Source organism: Pongo pygmaeus, chromosome 11, assembly GCF_028885625.2.
Source record: "Pongo pygmaeus isolate AG05252 chromosome 11, NHGRI_mPonPyg2-v2.0_pri, whole genome shotgun sequence".
Classification (NCBI taxonomy): Eukaryota; Metazoa; Chordata; class Mammalia; order Primates; family Hominidae; genus Pongo; species Pongo pygmaeus.
In genome coordinates this window covers 59,330,182-59,352,650 of record NC_072384.2, presented here as the reverse complement: position 1 = coordinate 59,352,650, position 22,469 = coordinate 59,330,182, and the positions used below count along the sequence as shown (strand labels likewise).

The window sequence follows — 22,469 nt, the reverse complement described above, 5'->3', positions numbered from 1 at the left end:
AAATAGGCTCCCATGGGGAACTGCCCTGTGCCTGGTCCTGTGCTGGCCACTTCCTCCAGGGCATCACACGTGACCTTCACTCTCTGTGAGTCAGGTAGCCATCTAGTTTTCATAGAGGAGAAAATCAAGGCTCAGAGAGGGTTAAGCAACTCATCCGAAATACCATGACGGCAAAATGCATAAGGGCATTTGCACACTGACCCGCCCAACTTCCAACCCGGAATTCTGTGTAGCATGCCATTATTTCCTCGGTTTCCATCTGGGAATCCTGGGTCACTGTTAATTATTTTCCTCTCAGTTTTGTCCCATCTTCTTAAAAGGTTCAACATTGGAGCATTGTACATTGTTTCCAAGGATATCTTGGAAGACAATGAACTCTATCAACCTAAGTTTACAGAATAGTTAACTTGTTTCATTAGATGGAGAAGTGGTTCCTGAATAACTTCCCTTTACAATGATCGTTATTTTGGTTCCTACTTCTTATGCTTCTGTGTAACACATACAATATCATTATTTACTTGTTTTTACTTTCTAATTCTTAGCTGTATTTTATCTATCTGTACTTCTTTTGTGACCTCTGTGACACAAGGTAAAAGACTGCTAGAAATACTTCATTAATATTTAACAGATCTGCCTTTTGGATTGCTCCTAAAGCAGGTTTAGCATCGGCCCCACAAAATACAACTAAAGTGATCAAAACGTGAAGTGGGTTGGCCAGAAATGGACAAGCCTCAACAATACTGCAAGTCCTTTTGAGCTACATTAAAGGCCCTACTTATAGTATACTCTGATCTGTCATGGAATACTAATGCCACTTGCTTTCTTCCTCGTACAGGCCGTACTCCAAAAACACCAGACTGGTACAATCCAGGTGAGTTAAGAAAACTGAAATTTAACCAAAGCTGCTTTTACCTTGTCACTAATGCATTTAGTTAATTATTTAAGTGCCAGCTTCTTCTCTATACATCTTCAAGTGAGACAAAATTTCTCCAGGCAAGGAAGGTGAGTGACTGGTACAGGATGAGGTGATGAGGGTGGCTTTTTCCTTCCCTGTGAGTGCAGGGGAGTGGCAGAGTCACTGGCTCAGGAATCTCTTGTTCCTTGTAGTCAGTACTGCCCCAGCCAGAGAAGGCCAGTAATCTGAATTACTATTTATAGTTTTGAACATTAACTCATGCTTAGAGGACACAGTTTGCTTTGCATAGTCATAGTTCTAATCTTTTTGTTCTTCTTCTTCTTCTTTAGAGCGTGCTGGAATTCATGGACCTCCACTTATAATTGAAGGAAGTGAATATTGGTTTGTTGCTGATCTTCACCTAAACTATGAAGAAGCCGTCCTGTACTGTGCCAGCAATCACAGCTTTCTTGCAACTATAACATCTTTTGTGGGACTAAAAGCCATCAAAAACAAAATAGCAAATGTAATTTAATTTTAAATATATTTCTTATTTTTGTATTTATTCCATTTAAAAATATTACAAAAATTTTGCCAAAATCTACAAAAGTTAAATTTTTCTTTAATGTAAAATCTGCCTCACAACATCCAAATTTGTTTCATGTTAGAAAAATTAAGTAGAATTGCTTATGTTTTAAAATATACAAGATTAATAATGTCACTTTATAAGGTAAACATCAGTAGATAATATAGATCATTCTAATTCCCTGTCACAGTTTTTACTAAAAGTCAACTTTCTAGTTAACTTGAGTTTCTGTTTCTACTAATAAGTAACTTTGCAAAATAATTTTTGGGAAGAAAAATAATTTCTGTATTTTTAAATTTATAATCAATTGCAATAGGATACTCTATGCCCACTTAAAGTATTAGTTTAATTAATATATGCCCATGATTACAGCTATCATATTTCCTGTACCCACAATAGGATCTGTAAATATACTGAGAGTTTTCAACTACTCTTTGGCAAAAGGTCCTAGTTTGTATAATTTTGAAATCTAAGTAAGGAATGTCTGGAAATTTTAGTGGTTAGTGATTATAGTAAGACAAGGTATTTGAATCAAAACCCTCAAGAAAGCTCAGCACATATAAGGATGGATGTTTGGCTTGTTTTTCAGATATCTGGTGATGGACAGAAGTGGTGGATAAGAATTAGCGAGCAGCCAATAGATGATCATTTTACATAGTAGGTGACATCACTGATTCTACCTTTGTAAAGTTATCACTTAAAAGAAGCAGTTCCTTTTACTAAATGGATTTCTATTTATAAGTAGTTTGAATATTAATCCATAAACTGCCTAAATTAGAGAAACCAAGCCCTTTTGCATGTTAGCATCAAGAAAAAAGGGGTATAGAGTAATGGTATTAACATTAAATTTAGAAATAAAATAACTTACAGTAAAAAGAAAAAAATGGAACACCTAATTATATTACGAGTTGTCAAATCTGTCATTTTCTTTTAGCTCACGATATCCATGGCACCGCTTTCCTATGACATTTGGAGAGGAATGCTTGTACATGTCTGCCAAGACTTGGCTTATCGGTAAAGTTAATTCTAAATCCTTTAATGCTGATTATGTAATATGTGAAGTTCAGGTTCAGTTTCTAGCTTAATCTTGTTTTCCTTTTAATTATATATTTGGTAATTTCATCTTATTCTGATTTATTATTAACAACAATAGCTCAAATTCCCAATGCAAATGAAAGTACTTTTCACTGTGAATATTTTAACTTCCTTTATCCTAAAGCAGTTACTTAGTAATAAACTTACCACTTTCCTAATTGATAAGTGTCTAAGCAAATTTTCAAAGATAAGCAGGCAGCAGTTCTAAAATATAGTTTAAGTCCCCTCCCCCTGATTACACTGCCCCTTCAACTCTCTTCCTACCTCCTGCCTTCACCCTGGGATGGTATGGTAGTCACACAAAATGTGTGCTGTTTCATAGACAGTATTGATATGCTGTACCCTACTGATAAAAATAATCATATAAGACAGAAATGGCTAGAGAAGAAAGGGAATATATTTTAAGCATTTAGGAAAGATTGATTTCAAGAGCCTTTCTTTACTACTGGGTTGCTTTTAAAATGTGCTGACTTGGCCGGCTGCGGTGGCTCACGCCTGTAATCCCAGCACGTTGGGAGGCTGAGGCAGGCGAATCACTTGAGGCAAGGAGTTCGAGACCAGCCTGGCCAACATGGTGAATCCCCGTCTCTACTAAAAATACAAAAATTAGCCGGGTGTGGCAGCATGCACCTGTAATCCCTGCTTCTTGGGAGGCTGAAGTATGAGAATCACTTGAACCTGGGAGGTGGAGGATGCAGTGAGCCAACATTGCACCACTCCACTCCAGCCCCGGGCAACAGATCGAGACTCTGTCTCAAAAAAAAAAACAAAAAAACACACAAAACAAAATGAAAATGTGCTGACTGAAAAATTCTCACCATGGTAATCCTGGCTTTTCATTTCTCAGACTTAGGTAAACCAACAGACTGTAGTACCAAGTTGCCCTTCATCTGTGAAAAATATAATGTTTCTTCGTTAGAGAAATACAGCCCAGATTCTGCAGCTAAAGTGCAATGTTCTGGGCAATGGATTCCTTTTCAGAATAAGGTAAAAAGAGAATTGCTACATTATGCAACAATGATTGCTTCCGTGCTGGTTATATAGCCTATGGCAGAATGGCAACCCATTAGTGACAACATCACTGAAATAGACTCTGCATGTTTCAGGATCCCACCTGGCCCCCTGTGTTGCCAGAAACCGTGGACGATATCAAGAATTAACTCTCAAGTTGGTCATGCCTACAGGTCTTTTAAAGTGCAGCAATTCTATTTTGTTGCTGCTAACACTTACATTGCTTAAGTTGATCTGTTGATGGATTGGGATGCATTGAATAGTCAGGACTGTCTCTATGGCCTTATAGGAAACTTACTTAATTTCTGGCTTGTGTTTTCTTTTTCCCCTCAAGGAGAGCATCCAAGCAGCATCTGCCAATCAAATCAGACCAGCATTTCACAAACTACTTTTTGGGGACTACACATATGCTACAAAATGTTAATCATTGATCTTGCCTCCAAATGGGGGTTTTTTGATTAAATAGGTTTGAGAAATGCTGCATTCTGTATCTGCCTCTTTGAGATGCATAATCCATGTTGGTATACGTATGTATTAGGAAATGCATTTGGCTTCTGAAAAGAGGTTGCTACAGTATGTGAAAAGATTTGTTCTGTCACATTAAAGACATTTGAAGATAAGCAGGTTTGTGTGGAAACACCATGAAGTCTTCAAAATCAGGCTTCTTTTGGTTTTGCTCTGCCATCCTTAATATAAGGCCTCCGAGCTTAAATTCAGGGTGTTCTCTCTAGGGTCTTTTCTAGAGTTTGTCCACATTGGGTAGCTTGGCTCATTGGCCACTCCAGTCTATAAGAAAGCTGAAAAAAAAATTTTTTTGTAAGATATTTCAAGGAACACAATTTGGGACATACCACTCTACACTAAAGTGATCATAATGTGAAAAAGGAAAAAAAGAGATGTGTCTGACAGCTGAAAGCTTCTGTAGTAAAGTTAGGGGTACATTTTAACTTTTTAAAATTAGGACAATCTTTTTAATTCCTCAAGGTAATAGTACTGTGTTAATTTGCATAGCCGATATAAATTTGAATTAAAATATCCTGCCAAGAAAGAGATGAATTTTTCAACAGTGTTTCTTGACATAAGGAGATGATGATTAAGGACACAGATTTTGAAATTAGGTGGAACAGAGTATAGATACTGACCTTACTACTGTGTGGCTATTTCACTTATGGATCAAGTTATTTAATGTCCCTGTGCCTCAGTTTCTGTCTCCATTGTGAGAATTAAATGAGATAATACTACGCAAACTGCTTAACACATAGGAAGCACTCAATAAATGAGAGATCTTTAAATATATATTTAAAGATATAATATAAAATATATATATTTAAAGATATAAAACATATCTTATATATGATATTATATATTTATTTACATATATATATATATATATATATATATATATATATATATGAAAGTTTGAAGACCGCTCTTCAGTTGTTTCAATTAAGAAGGTAGCTTGAGTCTAGGAAGCTCAAGGTTACAGTGAGCTATGATTGCACCACTGCACTCCGGCCTGTGCAACAGAGAGAGACTCTGTCTCTTAAAAAATTAAATAATTAATGAGAGCATAAACTTGAATTCTTATGGTACTACATTGCAAATTACCATATCTCACAGACCGAAAATTAGCAGCCCTCTAAAAGATGAAGCATTTTACTTCCTATGTGAGCGTTCCTGTGTCTGGAATCTCATGCTTCACATATGTCTTTGTTTGCAGTGTTTTCTAAAGATCAAACCCGTGTCTCTCACATTTTCTCAAGCAAGCGATACCTGTCACTCCTATGGTGGCACCCTTCCTTCAGTGTTGAGCCAGATTGAACAAGGTACTGGAATTATTTGGGAAACATGTTTTATTCTGATCTGGGGCCAGGTTAGTTTTAGGAGGCTATGGGGAATTAACATACAAAAATTCTTATTAAACTTCTTTTTTTATGGAACAGATAAAAGACTATGTTGATAGATAAACAAAAGATATTCATTGACATTTTTAGTATATCTTTAATTTGAATAAATCAAATGCTTTTTAAAAATCTCTTTCTAACAGACTTTATTACATCCTTGCTTCCGGATATGGAAGCTACTTTATGGATTGGTTTGCGCTGGACTGCCTATGAAAAGATAAACAAATGGACGGATAACAGAGAGCTGACGTACAGTAACTTTCACCCATTATTGGTTAGTAGGAGGCTGAGAATACCAGAAAATGTAAGTTTTTTTAAAAATCAATACTCTTCATACCTCTGTGAAATACTTGAGTCTTTCATACATTTTTGGACTAAGAGCAAAGCCCCACTGTATTATTCCATTTATATGAAATGTCCAGAATAGGCACATCTAAGATAGTAAGTAGGTTAGTGATTGCTAGAGGCTACGGGGGATGGAAAGATTGAGAATAGTGCCTAAAGAGTATGGAGTTTCTTTTGGGGATGGCGAAAATATTCTAAGATTTATGGGATGATGGTTGTGTAATTCTGTGAATATACTAAAAACTATTGAATATGTACTTTAAATGAGCGAATTGTCTCATACATGAATTATAGCTCAGTAAAGCTGTTACAAGAACAACAGGTGCCTCCCCAGCCTTCTGGTGGATGTACTGGTTTTTCACAGTAGCATCAGATTCCATAGCACTCATTTCATAACCATGTAAAACCATCATGTAGTGAGTTGTAAATAGAAGCAAATACAGATGTTTTGCTTTACATTTTGGGACTTTGGGCTCTCAGCCTCAGTCTCCTGAGGCACAAAGTACAAAATTGGTAACTGGTGACCATTTTTCCCCAAGAGCTAAATAGAAAGAAGTCGGAGTAGGGAAGAGGGCATTATATTGACAGTAGTTATGCTGACGCCACAGTATTACCGCCCACTGCTTCTGTTCTCTATACTTTCTGGATGCAGATTACCTTTTGCACAAAGGGCAAAGATTGAGAAATTAACATAAAAGTCTAATTCCAAAAGTATGTCTTAGGCAGTAATCAACTGATATTCCTGACATAATGTTACTTTGCTCAAAGTTGATGTTGGTAGCAAGGGAAGTTCTCAATCGTGAGTAACTATGTACAACGTAAATATCAAATTATTACTTGGTTATTATAGAAGATGTGGAAGTTAGAGTAAATGCAGCAATGAAAAATGTCAACCCTAATCTTAAACTTAAGACAGTTTAAACTTTTAAGCATAATCTATAGTAAGAAATACATTTAAATCACCGTCTAGTACATAGATACAGATATAATATTAATTGAAACAAAAGTTTCAAGAAACAATAGTTACCCTTGAATTTATGCACTCTGATATGTTCGTTCTCTTCTATTTTGTTCCATTCTCCTGTCTTATCCTATCCTTTACTGTCCAATCCTACTCTCTCCTATTCTGTTCTATTTCATTATCACAAATATTTGCCAAAATACACTTAAGTGATTTCATGATATACTAAATGAGTCTCAACCATATTTGAGCCCTAGACTAGGGAATTACAATGAGTACTTGAGCATCTTTTCTTCTAGGGCTTTTCCATACATTGTTTTCTTGATATAAGTGAGATCGTAGTATATATACTATTACTCTGCTTTTCTCAGTTTGTATTATATCATAAGTAGTTTCTTCAGCCATTAAAAGATCTACTTGATAAGCATTTTAATGGTTGCTGGGGAACAGGTGGTGTTTGGTTACACGAGTAAAGTCTTTAATGGTGATTTGTGAGATTTTGGTGCACCCATCACCCGAGCAGTATACACTGCACTCAATTTGTAGTCTTTTATCCCTCACCCCCTTCCTATCCTTTCCTCCTAAGTCCCCCAAAGTTCATTGTGTCATTCTTATGCCTTTGCATCCTCATAGCTTAGCTCCCACTTATTAGTGAGAACATATGATGTTTGGTTTTCCACTACTGAATTACTTCACTTAGAATAATAGTCTCCAATCTCATCCAGGTTGCTGTGGATGCCATTAATTCATTCCTTTTTATGGCTGAGTAGTATTCCTCCATCATATATATATGTATATATATATATACATATATATACACACATATATATACATATATACACATATATACATATATACACATATATATACATATACACACACACATACATACATATATACATATATACACACACACATATGCACACACACACACCATATATAAATACACACCATATATATACCATATATATATATATATATATATATATACACCACAATTTCTTTATCCATTCATTGATTGATGGGCATTTGGGTTGGTTCCACATTTTTATAATTGCGAATTGGATTGCACAATATTTCTTGATTGATATGCCATCATTTACCTAACCAGTGCTGGGTGTTAGGTTGTTTCCAGTTTTACACAATCATAAATAGTGCTGCAATGAACACCTTTGTGTATAATCTTAGCCTATATTTCACATTACCTGCAGAGAGATTTTGGAAGTCATGTAGCCAGATCAAAGGATATAGGTAATATAAAGCTCTGATTACCAACTTGCTTCCAGAAAAGTTTATGAATTTACATTCCTATTCACAGCATATTGTGATTGTCCTTCTATCCTCACCAGCATATTATTAATTTCCAACATATATCAAGCAGTTAAGATGTGCCAGGCACTCTGCTAATGTATCACATACACAATAGCTATGAAATAAGGATGTTACCCCTGCCCCACCTTAGAAATGTGAAGATGGAGTCAGTAACTTGCCAGAGATCATGCAGCCTATGCATGCAGAGTCACGGTTGACATCTGGTTCTGGGTGGGCATGGTGGCTCATGCCTGTAATCCCAGAGACTCTGGAGGCTGAGAGGGGGAGGCCTGCTTAAGCCCTGGGGTTCAAGGCTGTAGTGAGCCATGATTGCACTACTGCCCTCCCATGTGGGCAATAGAGCAAGACCCTGTCTCTAAAAAAAATTTTTTTAATTAAAAAATGAGAAAAAAGGCTGGGCGTGGTGGCTCATGCCTGTAATCCTAGCACTTTAGGAGGCCAAGGCGGGCGGATTGCCTGAGCTCAGGAGTTCAAGATCAGCCCGGGCAACACAGTGAAACCCCGTCTCTACTAAGAAGTACAAAAAATTAACCGGGCATGGCAGTGTGTGCCTGTAGTCCCAGCTATTCAGGAGGCTGAGGCAGGAGAATGGCTTGAACCTGGGAGGCGGAAGTTGCAGTGAGCTGAGATCATGTCATTGCACTCCAGCCTGGGCGACAGAGCGAGACTCCATCTCCAAAAATAAAATAAAATAAAAGAGAGAGAGAGACAAAAAAAAATTGCCTTTAATGAGCACTTGGTTTTTAAAATTCTCCTTAATTTGGTATTTTGATATCATATTTTCATTGATCTTTCTCTGATTTCTAATGAAAATAAACTTCAAAAAGTTAAATAATCATTCATAGTTCATCAAGTGGGAGTGTTCTTTTTCTTTGCAAATTTATCTATCAAACCCTTCATGTATTTCTTATTGATTTTATGACTTTGGAAATATCAAATATGCTGACCCTGTATTTCTTGTGTTTATTGCAAATACTTTCCTAAGTTTTCTTTAAGTCTGAATGCCAAAAATATTACAGAAATAAATTTTCACTATGTTTTAATATGTTCAAATCTGTATATCTCCTTTTTATTTTTCCTCTGTTGCTTTTAGGTTAGAAAGTCCATCATGTAAATTGTAAATATTAGTTAAATATATGCCCATATTTTCTTCTAGTTTTGTTTTATAGGTTGCCTTTTTTTTTTTTTTCTGACACAGGGTCTTACTCTGTCACCCAGGCCGGAGTGCGGTGGTGCATTCATAACTTACTATAACCTGGCCTCAAGCAATCCACCCGCCTGAGCCTTCCAAGTAGCTAGGACTGCAGGAGCACACCACCATGTGCAGCTATATTTTCTAATTTTTTTGTAGAGACAGGGTCTCATTATGTTGCCCAGGCTGGTCTGGAACCCCTGGCTTCAAGTGATCCTCCCACGTGGTCCTTCCAAAGTGCTGGGATTACAAGCAGGAGCCACCACACCCAGCCTCTGCTTTTTTTGTTTTTTTTCTTTTTCTGTTTCTGATAGCATGTTACATCCATGGTATATGATACATGTTGTCAGTGAATGCTTAATTATTTTCCCTAATCCTAGCCACTTGTTCTAGCATCATTTATTACATATACTTTCATTTGTTAAAAACAATATAGGCCTGGGCTAGCACTTTGGGAGGCTGAGGCAGGAGGATCACTTGAGCCCAGGAATTTGAGACCAGCCTGGGCAACACAGCAAAACCCTGTCTCTGTTTAAAAAAAAAAAAAAGAGAGAGAGAAAACAATATAGCAATATAGGATGCCTCTTTTATCGTTTATTAAGACTGTGTGTGTATGCATATATATGTGTATGTGTATATATACATACTGTATTTTATAATATTTAGATCAGTATGGTAGCTATTTAAAAATATTTCTCATATACATAATGTGTGTATGTGTGTATGTAACATACAAATACAGTCAGCCCTTCATATCCATGGGTTCTGAATCTGGATTCGACCAACTGCAGGTGGCAAATATTTGAGAAAAAAAACTTTTTAACCTACATCCTCCTGTATACTTAAATCATTTCTAGATTACTTATAATAGCTAATACAATGTAAATGCTATGCAAATAGTTGTTATACTGTATTTTTTAGGGAATAATGACAAAAAAGTCTACATGTTCAGTACAGACAAAAAAATTTTTTCTCAAATATTTTCCATCTGCAGTTGGTTGAATCCAGATTCAGAACCCACGGATATGAAGGGCTGACTGCATTGATATGTTATATACACACATACACATATTATATATATGAGAAATATTTTTAAATAGCTACCATACTGATCTAAATGTTATAATTTTACCATATTTTTTAAAACTATAATAGGATTAATTATACTTTATTACATGCCCTTAAAACATACTTTTAGATATTCTTGTCCATTTTTCCAGGAAAACTTTAGAATTATTAGTCATTTTTCATCCAAATAGTTAAAATTTTAAAACTCTTGATGAGAATTTGACTACATTAGGGAGAACTGACATCTTTCTATTAATCTTCCAATTCATGAATTTGATATATCTATTTATTCAACTCTTCCTTTAGATCACTCTGTGAAGTTTTATAGTTCCATCTCTTTCTCATTGTCATTAACAATGGTAGCTTTAGCTATAAACAGAATGGAATCATGTCCTTTGGAGCAACATGGATGGAGCTGGAGGCCATAATCCTAAGCAAATTAACACAGGAACACAAAACCAAATACTGCATGTTCTAACGTACAAGCGAAGGTTAAACATTGAGCACAGGGGAGAGGGAGGGAGGGGGACATGGATTGAAAAACTACCTATTGGGTACTATGCTCACTACCTGGGTCCAACACACCCATTTAACAATCCTACACATGTGCACTTGTATCTAAAATAAAAGCTGAAATTTAAAAAAAAAAAAAAAAAGAATGACAGCCTTAAAAAATTTTTCTTACTGATTTGTAGGGAAGCTATTGTTTGAATATGTTATGGGTTTTTTTCCCCCATAGGCATCTGTCTCACTAAAAGCTCTTTCTCTCTGAGTTTTTCATTAGATTTTCTTGGGTTTCCTAAGTAGCTAATAATAATATTCAAGCAACAGTGACCCTCGTTCCTATAGCTACCTCTCTCGTTTTCATTTCATTCCTCACCACATATGCTAGAATTTCCAGAATTTCCATGGCAAATACTAGGAACAGTAGTAGCCACCATTGTAGACTTGATCTGGACCTCAACAGGGCAGTCAGCAGTCCTGCATTGTTAAACATTACGTTGACTCTTGGTTTAAGATATAGCATTCCATAACTAGCTTATTTAGAACTTTTAATCAGGAATAAGTACTGGGTTTTCTAAAACTTGTTCCCAGCATCTGTTAAGATTGCCATATAGTTTTTTTTTTCCCCATTAGTCCTATTTGTACGTGGTATATATTAGTAGATGTTGTATTAAACCATTTTAAATTCTTGTTGTAAAATCTGGATGCTCAGAGTGGATTAATATTTTACTATTCTGCATTATATTTGTTAGAATTTTACTTGGGAATGTGTTCCTCTCTCTTCGTAGAATTAATTTCTTATGCTATATTGTCATATTTTTTTCTGATCATGTTAGCCTCATAAAATGACTGGGTAGCTTTCCATCTTTTCTGTGTTCTGAAATTCTGACTCAGCCTGGGGAATTCTCTTTCCCTGAAAGTTTAGGGGAACTACCTACAAAATGTTAGAACCCTTATCCAGGAGCATTTTTGCTTTTTAAAAAATTTTAATTATTCCTTATTTATAATTGACTCATAATCATTGTACCAATTTATCAGGTGCAGTGTGATGTTTCAATGCATGCATGTGTTGTATAAACGATCTGATCAGGGTAATTACCATATTCTTCACTTTAAACATTTATCTTTTCTTTGTAAAGATAACATTCAAAACCTTCTCTTCTGTCTTGAGATATACACTACATTGTTCTTTGCAGAGATCATACTCTGATGATAAAGGAATTTGGTGCAGCAGTGAAGGGCCCAAGCTCTGGAGTCAGATTGCTTAGGTTTGAATTCCAATTCAGCCATTTACTATACCTTTGGAAGTTTGCTTAACTTTTCTTAAGCCTCAATTTCTTATCTGCAAGCTCTAATTCTGTTGCATTACCTCATAAGGTCAACATAAGGATTATATAAGATAATTTATTTAAAGCTTTATCAATAGTACCTGACAGATAGTGAAAAAAAAAAATGGCCATTATTAATTTTCCATTTCCTTCAAAGTTATTGTTACATTTTGGTGTTTCCACTTTTCCTTATGACAATTATGCTAATTGGCATTTTTCAAGAAAGTTGTCTATTTAATTTAGATTTTCAAATGTATTGAAGTAAAGTTGCTTATGGTATTTTAAAAATCTCCATTATCTTTGCTTACATTTTTGGTTTGCATTATTTACATTTTTACAAAAACAGTTGCATGTTATTGGTTTTGTCCACTCTATTCTCCACCCTCTACTCCTATTGCTTGACCTGTGTTATAAATACTACTTCTACCTTTTTCTACCCCATTTTTCGTGGGGTTCTGTTTTTGTTCATTTTTCAATCTCCTATATTGAATTCAGTTCATATTTCCTTTAAAAAAAAGAGAATACATTTAATAATACACATTTGGCTCCACATAAAGTTTTACTCATACCAATTTTTTTGACATTTCCCATTTTATTCTTTCCTATAATTATTTTAGTTCATTTTTGGTTTACTATTTATTGAGTAGCATTTTTTTTTGGTCAGTATCTCCTGGTATAAACTTACTTTTCTTATTTTTCTAAGTGTGATATGTTTCAAACATACAGAAAAGGATAGGGATAATATACTTGGAATAAATTTTCATATCTAATATTATTGATTGTGACCAGAAAATGAAATCTAGATACTTTTGTTTTAATATATGGAGATTTTTATAGTGACTAGTATAGGATCAAAGCTTTAAGCTATATTCTGTTATGTGGTACACAACTTGTTGTTACAAAAAGTCTATAAAAATCTAATAAGTTGAATTAATAATCATTATGTTTTGCTTATACTGTAGTCGAGTGTTAAATATTGCTGGAGATGTTTTATCTTATTTCTAATAGTTTATCTCTTTTAAAAATATGTTTATCAAGATTGCCACTATTTTGTTTTTTATAAAGTTAATTGCCCTTTATCCATGCTTTGAAAGTTTTTAAAGATTTTCTAGGAAATGTCATGGTGAGGTCCTTCATGGAATTCTTTTATAGGGGGACAAATTCAATCTAGAATCTAAACTTTTCTTGCTAGGAGCTTCAGACCATTGTTACATGATTGCATGTATATATTTGCCTTTTTGTTTAGTTTTTTGAGGAAGAGTCTCGCTACCACTGTGCCCTAATACTCAACCTCCAAAAATCACCGTTTACTGGGACGTGGAATTTTACATCCTGCAGTGAACGCCACTTTGTGTCTCTCTGTCAGAAATATTCAGGTAACAGTTGTTATCTAGATAACTATGGTACTTTATGCTATTACATATATATATATAGTCACTTTCTATAGGAAGGGAGGGGAACATGGGTTGAAAAATTACCTATTGGGTACTATGCTTACCACCTGGGTCCAATACACCATGTAACAATCCTACACATGTACCCCCTGTATCTAAAATAAAAGCTGAAAAAAATTTTTAATACTATAAAAGAATTTATATTAATTTATAATCATATCGCTTAAAATTTCAGCATGGCTAAATCCATATTGGCTTAGTGAGTCAGAGTTTATCAAATGGAATGTGATTTTTTTAAAGGATCATTGCCATAATTAATTAAATTAATTAATTGTATCTGATGGAATTTGTTAATAGTAGTTATCCCATTATAGTAATTGAATTTTGTTCTTTTTTCTACTCTGGCATTTTTCAGATTTTACATTTTATTGTGGGAAAAGGAGAAGAAAAAACTTCGTATTTTTAACTGAGTGCAGTATTGAGTATTAAGTCCACTAATAGTATTCACTGTTAAATTTAGCACTAACAAATAAACAAGTGGGAGTTTGAAACATTATAAACAGATCACTGTCTGTGCCTTTCCATAATCCAAATAAAAGTAGAATGCATACTTAAAAGTAGGAATCATCTATATTTTGAAAAATATATTTTTAAAAAAGTATTACATTATTTTTCATTGATCACAATGTGTTTTTAACAAATGATCAAGAAAAAATTTTGTCATGTAATGAGAACTGTAAGTAGATATCTCATGTGCTTTGGCAGAATTTTTTTTTTGCTAAATTAATGTTTACCCATTTTTTCCATGTTTTTAACTAACTCCTTTATTAGCGAAGTACTATAAAGCAATAATTCAAATGCCTCCTCTTGTGGATGGTTTCTTACATTTCTTCATGCTAGCTCTCCCAGGTGAAAACTCTGTAAGGGGATACTTAATACATTTATCTCCTTGTTGAAGCAGTTCAAACAAAAGTGGTATTTAGCACCGACACGACATGATAATGCAGGTTACATTTATTTGCAGATATTCTCTTTCATAAATCAGACAAATGAAACAGAATGTTGTTCTGATTTTAGAAAACAAACGTTGCAGCTCACACATTTTACTTAAGGTATACAGCAAGACATACCTAATTCTCTCACCCAAAATCTAAAATAAATAGGCAAATAATATCTAAAGTAGATTAGTATGGGTAGAAATGTGAAAAAAAAAGTCCCATAACTTGCAGAGTGTGGGGAAGGGTTTGTTGTTGTTGTTGTTGTTTTCTTTTACATGCAGAAGTTAAAGGCAGACAGACATTGCAGAATGCTTCAGAAACCGTAAAGTATCTAAATAATCTGTACAAAATAATCCCAAAGACTCTGACTTGGCACAGTGCTAAAAGGGAGTGTCTGAAAAGTAACATGCAGCTGGTGAGCATCACGGACCCTTACCAGCAGGCATTCCTCAGTGTGCAGGCGCTCCTTCAGAACTCTTCCTTATGGATCGGACTCTTCAGTCAAGATGTAAGTGTTCAGTCCCAACTGCCAGGACTGGGTGATGGAAAGCGACATTTTTTATTGTGCATAGCATCTCTCATAGCAGACTAAAACAAACAGAAGACCTGAAAATCTTACTCCAGTAAATTTCATGGAATATGTCGGGGGTTTTTAATTTTGTTTTGAGACAAAGGCTCACACTGTTGCCCAGCCTGGAGTACAGTGGTGTGATCACACTTCACTGCAGGCTTGACCTCCCGGGCTCAAGCGATCCTCCCACCTCAGCCTCTTGAGTATCTGGGACTGCAGGTACATACCACCATACCTGGCTAATTTTTGTATTTTTTGTAAAGACGGGGTTTTGCCATATTGCCCAAGCTGGTCTCAAATGCCTAGACTCGAGCACTCTGCCCACCTCGGCCTCCCAAATGTGCTGGGATTACCAGCATGAGCCATTGCACCTAGCAGCAATATGTGGTTTTTAGAGGCAATTATCTTTCCACTATTGAAAGATCTAGTACTTCATTGTTTAAATGAGGAAAAGGTTCTAGTGGAGATATATATATATATTTGAGCACTTCTTTTTATTTATTCTAATCAAAGACTGAGCTAGAATCTGGAGCTGCCATATCTCTTTAGCCAATTAAAAGATAAGGGAAGAATTTAAAAATCAGATGTGGTTGGGTGTGTGGAAGCATTATAGATAGTGTTAAAGAGTCCTTTCCATCCCTTTCTCTTTTTTCTTTTTCTTTCTTTTTTTTTTTTTTTTTTTTGAGACAGGTTCTTGTTCTGTCACCCAGGCTGGAGTATAGTGGTGCAATCTCGGCTCACTGCAACCTCCACCTCCAAGGTTCAAGTGATTCTCATGCTTCAGCCTCCTCAGTAGCTGGGATTACAGGCATGCGCCAACACGCCCAGCTAATTTTTATATTTTTAATAGAGATGGGGTTTCACCATTTTGGCAAGTCTGGTCTTGAACTCTTTACCTCAAGTTATCCGCCCGCCCCAGCCTCCCAAAGCGTTGGGATTAGAGGCGTGAGCACCACACCCGGCTTCCATCCCTTTCAACATCAGCAGCACGGCTGGGCACCGTGGTGCACACCTGTAGTCCCATTTACTCTGGATGCAAGAGGATCACTTGATCCCAGGAGTTCAAATCCAGCCTGGACTACATAGCAAGACCCCCATCTCTAGTTTAAGGAGAAAAAATTCAGCAAAGTAAAATTAAGCAACTCTGAAAAGGAAGTTGAATAGTGTTTTCCTCCATCTCAAGTGCTGATCCTAGATAGATGTCTCAGGCACTTCTCATTCATTTCAGAGCCCAACAAAGAATGCTAGTCTCCTACTAATTCGCATCACTAACCTCTGCACATGTAGCACAAACTGGAATCATTACACAGCTGAAGTTTTGGCTATAATTAAATAAGGGATTTTAAAATAAAGCTGTGGTATTCCTATTGGCATTATAGGCCACCTCTTTTCTCAGCCATGGTATATCCCAAAGTATACCAGGATGGGTCTAGGGTTGCATGGAAAAAATGTGTGATTGAAGACTCAGAATTGAACTGAAGAATGGATGGAAAAACAAGAATTGTTATCAGAAGCTCAATTAAAAGTAGCATTTAGGAATAGCTTAAAGAATAGTCTCTCTGAGCCACGGGGTATTCTAAAGTTAACCCAGATCGGCTGGGCATGGTGGCTCATGCCTGTAATCCCAGCACTTTGGGAGGCCAAAGCGGGTGGATCACTTGAGGTCAGGAGTTTGAGACCAGCCTAGCCAAGTGTCTCTACTAAAAATACAAAAATTAGGTGGGTATCATGGCGGGCGTCTGTAATCTCAGCTACTCAGAAGGCTGAGGCACGAGAATCACTTGAACCTGGGAGGTGGAGGTTGCAGTGAGCCAAGATTACACCATTGCATTCCAGCCTGGGCGACAGAGTGAGACTCCATCTCTAAATAAATAAATTAATTAATTTAATTAAATTAAATTAACCCAGATCAAGCCAGGAGATCGGGAAGCTGCTTACTCAGTCCTCACAGTCTCAATTGTTTTATAGCATTGGATTTACTTGCTTTATCTTCAGCGTTGGAAATTCTGTGAGATGCTTTGTTGTGTCTGTTGTGAGGAAGCAATAAGTGATTATATTTCCTAGTTTCAGTCACCCTAAATCTTTTGAGACAAAAACAATATTGCAATGTAGAAAATTTGTCAGTAAATTAAAAGAACAAAATTAAAGTCACCTGTAATGCCAGTACCTAAAAATAAACATGATTCAATATTTTGGTATGGATCTTTCAAGTTATTTTTCTACGTGTACCTATTTATTTTTTAGACAGTTGGAGTCAGACTATTTTGTAACTCCCCTCCTCACTTAATGATTTCAACCTTTACCTGTGGTTCTCTTTTCCCTTTCACCCTTAATTTTAACATATTCTGTGTAGCTGTTTAACTGTATATCCTAATAGCTGCCTTAATTCTTTGAAAATGACAGGATGTTAATAAATACTTTACATTGAAAGCAATGAGAAGATATTGAAAGATTTTAAACAGAGTAGTAACAATATAAGACTTTACTTAAGTAGAAGACACTGTGTGGAAGGCCAGGGAGGACGCAAGCAGCTGGAGAGAGGGAGAACAGTTATTTTTCTATAAATTCATGCAGGAAATGCTGTTGGCCTTTACAGTGTCTGAGGAGAGGCAGCTCTGGGTTCTGTAAAGTGCAGAGTGTGGCCATGCAGTGGGTCACTCAAGTACCCAGCTTGAAGAAATAAAAATATATAGAATTAAAGGAAGTCAAGAAGGCTTGGAAACATGAACACAGGCATCCCAAGTTAATGATAGGACCGGGAGGACAGCAAGAATTGGGACATCTTAGTGAATGTCAGGGAGGAGCAAGGCGACCAAGTCCTCAGTGAATGTCATGGGGAGTTTGCAGTGATACAAGGGGAATAATCCTCAAAGGAAATAAAAGGAGATAAAAAGTATCCACTACTCCTTTCTCATAGTCCTGTGGTATCTGAGAATAGAATATCAAATAGCCTTCCCCTGTGGGTGCTGAAAGGAAATTATTCCCTTGGAAAAGCCAGATTTATGTATTTATTTAAGATTCAGGGGGTACACGTGCAGGATTGTTACAATACAGACACTGTGGGATGCTGAGGCTTGGGCTTCAGTTGAACCTGTCACCCAAATAGTGAACACAGTACCCAATAGGTAGTTTTTCAACCCTTGCTCCACTCCCTCCCCACTTTTGGAGTACCCAGACACTATCATTCCCATCTTTACGTCCATGTGTACCCAATATTTAGCTCCCACTTATATAAGTGAGAACATGTGGTATTTAGTTTTCTGTTCCTGCATTAATTTACTTAGGATAATGTCCTCCAGCTACATCCATGTTGCTGTAAAGGAGATGATTTTGTTCTTTTTCATGGCTGCACAGTATGCCATCGTGTATATGTGCTACATTTTCTTGATCCAATCCACTGCTGATGGACATCTAGATTGATTCCCTGTCTTTGCTGTTGTGAATAGTGCTACAATAAACATATGAGCGCAAGTATATTTTGGTAGAATGATTTGTTTTCTTCTGGGTATATACCCAGTAATGGGATTGCTGGGTTGAATGGTAATTCTATTTTTGTTCTTTGGGAAATCTCCAAACTACTTTCCACAGGGGCTGAACTAATTTATAATCCCACCAACAATGTGTGAGCATTCCCTGGAAAAGCCAGAGTTAAATTAAGATCAATTAAGATCAAGAATTTAGTGAAAAGATATTTATAGTCTTAATATTTTGTGTTCAGTAAAAAGATAAAATGTGTGGGATGATTCATTTAGATGGAATGGAAATTCCAAAGGATCAGGGACAGGGTTAGGTGGGGAGTGCAGCAAAGGGGAAGAAATGCAGGGCAGTCTGAATGAGTGCAGGCAAAGTCGCGCGGCCGAAGGGCCACACTGGAGTCCACAGTGGCTTAGGCCCTAACTGGGTTAGGTTAGGGGCTAGGATTACAGCTGGAACTCTGGTCATGAACATTTCAGAATGAAGCAGCGAGTGGTGTTGAGGCTTGACTGTGTTGCTGTTTATGGTTTACTAAGGAGACTGTGTGGCTTCATTCAATATTTCAAATAAACTAGTGATGTAGATTGTCTTGGGACTCAGGAAAGCTTAGTTCAGTGGGTCTGTTAGGCCAGCACCAGGCCCACCAGTGGGTATGTAAGGTCTCTGGCAGCACCATGGGGAAGCTCAGACAGGCCTGTACCCCACAGTCCATCTCCTGTACCTAGATGGGTGGTCAGGACCTTGGCAGGGTGTAAAGGCAGACGTTCACAGACCTCTAGCACACAACAGAATCTAGTGAATGAAGAAGCTTCTCTCCCCAACGACAAGTGTGAAAACAGCGATGTGAGAGCCACAGCGCCTGAGGAGTTCAGAGGAAGGGAACCACCAGCTCTCTGTGTGCCAGCTAGCTGCTGGGTTGTGGGCTTTACACATGTTATCCCATTAATTCCAGCCCCATGAAGTTAAGTGTCACACTTAACTTGATGGGGGATGGAAATTTGGAGAGGTGGCACACGAAAGCTAGTAAGTGACTGAATCAGGATTCAAAACCATGTAGGTTTAGCTCCGTAGCCCATATTCTTTCCACTACGCCAGCTTGTCTCTGATCTAATCAGTACCTATAGTGATCCTCACCCCATTTTAGCTTTCTGATTTCTGATAACCAGTGGATCCAATTATGTGTGAGGCAGCATAGCATAATGGTTAGGACATAGACTCTAGGGATCGACAGCCTTGCAGAGAGGCCCAGCACTGTGGTTTGTATTCTGTGGGACTTTGCACAAGTTGCATACCTTTAGTTTCCTCGTCTTTAAAATGGAGATAATAATAGTACCTCTCCTATATGGTTGTTACAAGGATTAAGTAAGCCAATATTTATAAAGCATTTAGAACAATGCTTGTTATGTAGTAAATGGTATGTAAATGTGTATTAAATATAAAAAAATTAAAAATCATTAGATTGACCATGGGAATCAAAATAATACAAAGGGATAACATCAATATTGCCACTTGAAATGTATTTCTACTCCTTACAGGATGAACTCAACTTTGGTTGGTCAGATGGGAAACGTCTTCATTTTAGTCGCTGGGCTGAAACTAATGGGCAACTTGAAGACTGTGTAGTATTAGACATTGATGGATTCTGGAAAACAGTTGATTGCAATGACAATCAACCAGGTGCTATTTGCTACTATTCAGGAAGTATGTGAATTTCAGATCTTTTAATTCTTAAATTATTAACAGTCTCATAAGTGGTAGAATTTCTGAGGAGTGGTTTTATAAAATCTGGTTTTGGAATTGTGAAGAAATTATAGTCATGTCTTTTTATAGCAACATTTGTTGGGAAAATTTGTATTCAAGTAGAATTATATATTAAATATATTATTATTAATGGGTTATTTTAGGCATGTTTTATTTTGATGTCAGCTGACAATGGGGATTAACACTTTAAAGTCCCATTGTTACTCTACCTCTTTCTGCATATATTTATAGTTGTAGAAAGCTTACATTTGTGAAAATTCTTTTGTGATTCATAATATCACAACTAACAGGACTTTTATGAGTCTTAAGATTCACAGCAACCACCTCAAGCTAGCTTAAGACAAGGGGAAATTTAGGATCCCCAAAACGGGGATAGAGCTGAACCTATAACTGGAGATGAGTTGACAATTTCTAAATTTCACTTTGTAAATCCTTAGAGAAAATCTCATGAACTTAGCCTGAGTCAGGTGTGCAGTCTCTAGCCCAGTCAGAGGAAAGTGTTTTTACAACTGTCAAGGTCACATTTGTGGGTTTGTGGTAGAAAGAAGACACTGCTTCATGGACAAAGGGACTTATTGTGATCCAGGAGAGATACTGAGTGATCTTTGCCACATATTAAATCAGTTTAATGTATTTGAGTGGAATATGTTTATATTTGTATCTTTGTGAATGTATGGCCTTTTCATAAAGTGGAAAAAGATCATAATCAGATACTGTAGATGTCAGATTTTAAATATTATTTTTGTTTGACTTGGTTAAAGCAATAACTTATTTAGAACATCAATGTTACATTTAAAAGTTCCTTTAAAATTAATAGTATCAGTAGACAGAAACTTGAAAATGAATTCTCAGAGTTGTAGTTAGGTGACTTTTAATAATGAATATGTTTGTACAGCATCTCTAGGGGTGGTCCCTTGTACTTGACATTTGGTAATGCAGGAAGACAGAAACTGCATTTAACCTAATAGCACCTCATTTTTTACATTCTTCCACGCCACAGCAGGGGTAAGAAAATTGTGTCGAGTAATTTCCTTCCTATAGAAAGCTGGCTTTTTGTGTGCTATATCTGAGTATAAACAGAGACAGGCTTCACCAGGATATTACTTCTCGGCTTCCTGAATATTTCCTACAAATCAAGCCTAATGACTGCAAACAAGATTTAACATTTATATCTCAAATTAGAATTCTTACCATTAACTCTTTTTCTAGATGAGACTGAAAAAGAGGTCAAACCAGTTGACAGTGTTAAATGTCCATCTCCTGTTCTAAATACTCCGTGGATACCATTTCAGAACTGTTGCTACAATTTCATAATAACAAAGAATAGGCATATGGCAACAACACAGGAAGAAGTTCATTCTAAATGCCAGAAACTGAGTAAGTACTATATTAGTCCATTCTCACGTTGCTATAAGGACATACCCGAGACTAGGTAATTTATAAAGAAAAAGAGGTTTAATGGCCTCACAGTTCCACATGGCTGGGGAGGCCTCACAATCATGGCAGAAGGCAAAGGAGAAGAAAAGACATGTTTACATGGCAGCAGGCAAGAGAGCATGTGCAGGGAAACTGCCCTTTGTAAAACCATCAGATCTCATAAGACTTACTATCACGAGAACAGCATGGGAAAAACCCAATCTCGTGATTCAATTACCTCCCACCAGGTCCCTCCCATGACACGTGGGGATTATGGGAGCTACAGTTCAATATGGGATTTGGATGGGGAAACAGCCAAACCATATCAAGTATATTATACTGTCGTTACTTATTGTATTTTTCTAATTAAAAAAATATTTCCTGTGTTATAAATATTTCTAATTAGCACTAGTAACTAGATGTCAAAAATATTCATCTCCTAATATCTACATTATCAGTGACAAAGTATTAAAATTTGTGTTAGTGAAAATGGAAAGTATAGGCATAACTCCTTTCTTTACTCATCCATTCAAGAATTAGTCTATGTTTGTAAGGAAGGCGGTTTCTCCTTTAAAAGGAAAAGAAATGGGCTAGGCACATTGGCTCATGCCTGTAATCCTAGTTCTTTGGAAGG

General features: G+C 36.4%; 1 protein-coding gene across 3 annotated transcripts in view; it reads left to right on the top strand.

The window, feature by feature from the left end:
• The window catches only part of LY75 (lymphocyte antigen 75), a 105,721-nt gene that overhangs the window by 53,356 nt on the left and 29,896 nt on the right, over positions 1 to 22,469 (top strand). For all 3 annotated transcript variants that reach the window (XM_054477945.2, XM_054477944.2, XM_054477943.2), the window contains exons 17-27: positions 836 to 871; positions 1,246 to 1,421; positions 2,071 to 2,138; positions 2,416 to 2,495; positions 3,424 to 3,563; positions 5,308 to 5,413; positions 5,635 to 5,795; positions 13,468 to 13,597; positions 14,895 to 15,121; positions 20,194 to 20,359; positions 21,629 to 21,796. In XM_054477945.2, coding sequence (XP_054333920.1) covers positions 836 to 871; positions 1,246 to 1,421; positions 2,071 to 2,138; positions 2,416 to 2,495; positions 3,424 to 3,563; positions 5,308 to 5,413; positions 5,635 to 5,795; positions 13,468 to 13,597; positions 14,895 to 15,121; positions 20,194 to 20,359; positions 21,629 to 21,796 — 1,458 coding nt within the window. The remainder of the gene's footprint in view (positions 1 to 835; positions 872 to 1,245; positions 1,422 to 2,070; positions 2,139 to 2,415; positions 2,496 to 3,423; positions 3,564 to 5,307; positions 5,414 to 5,634; positions 5,796 to 13,467; positions 13,598 to 14,894; positions 15,122 to 20,193; positions 20,360 to 21,628; positions 21,797 to 22,469) is intronic.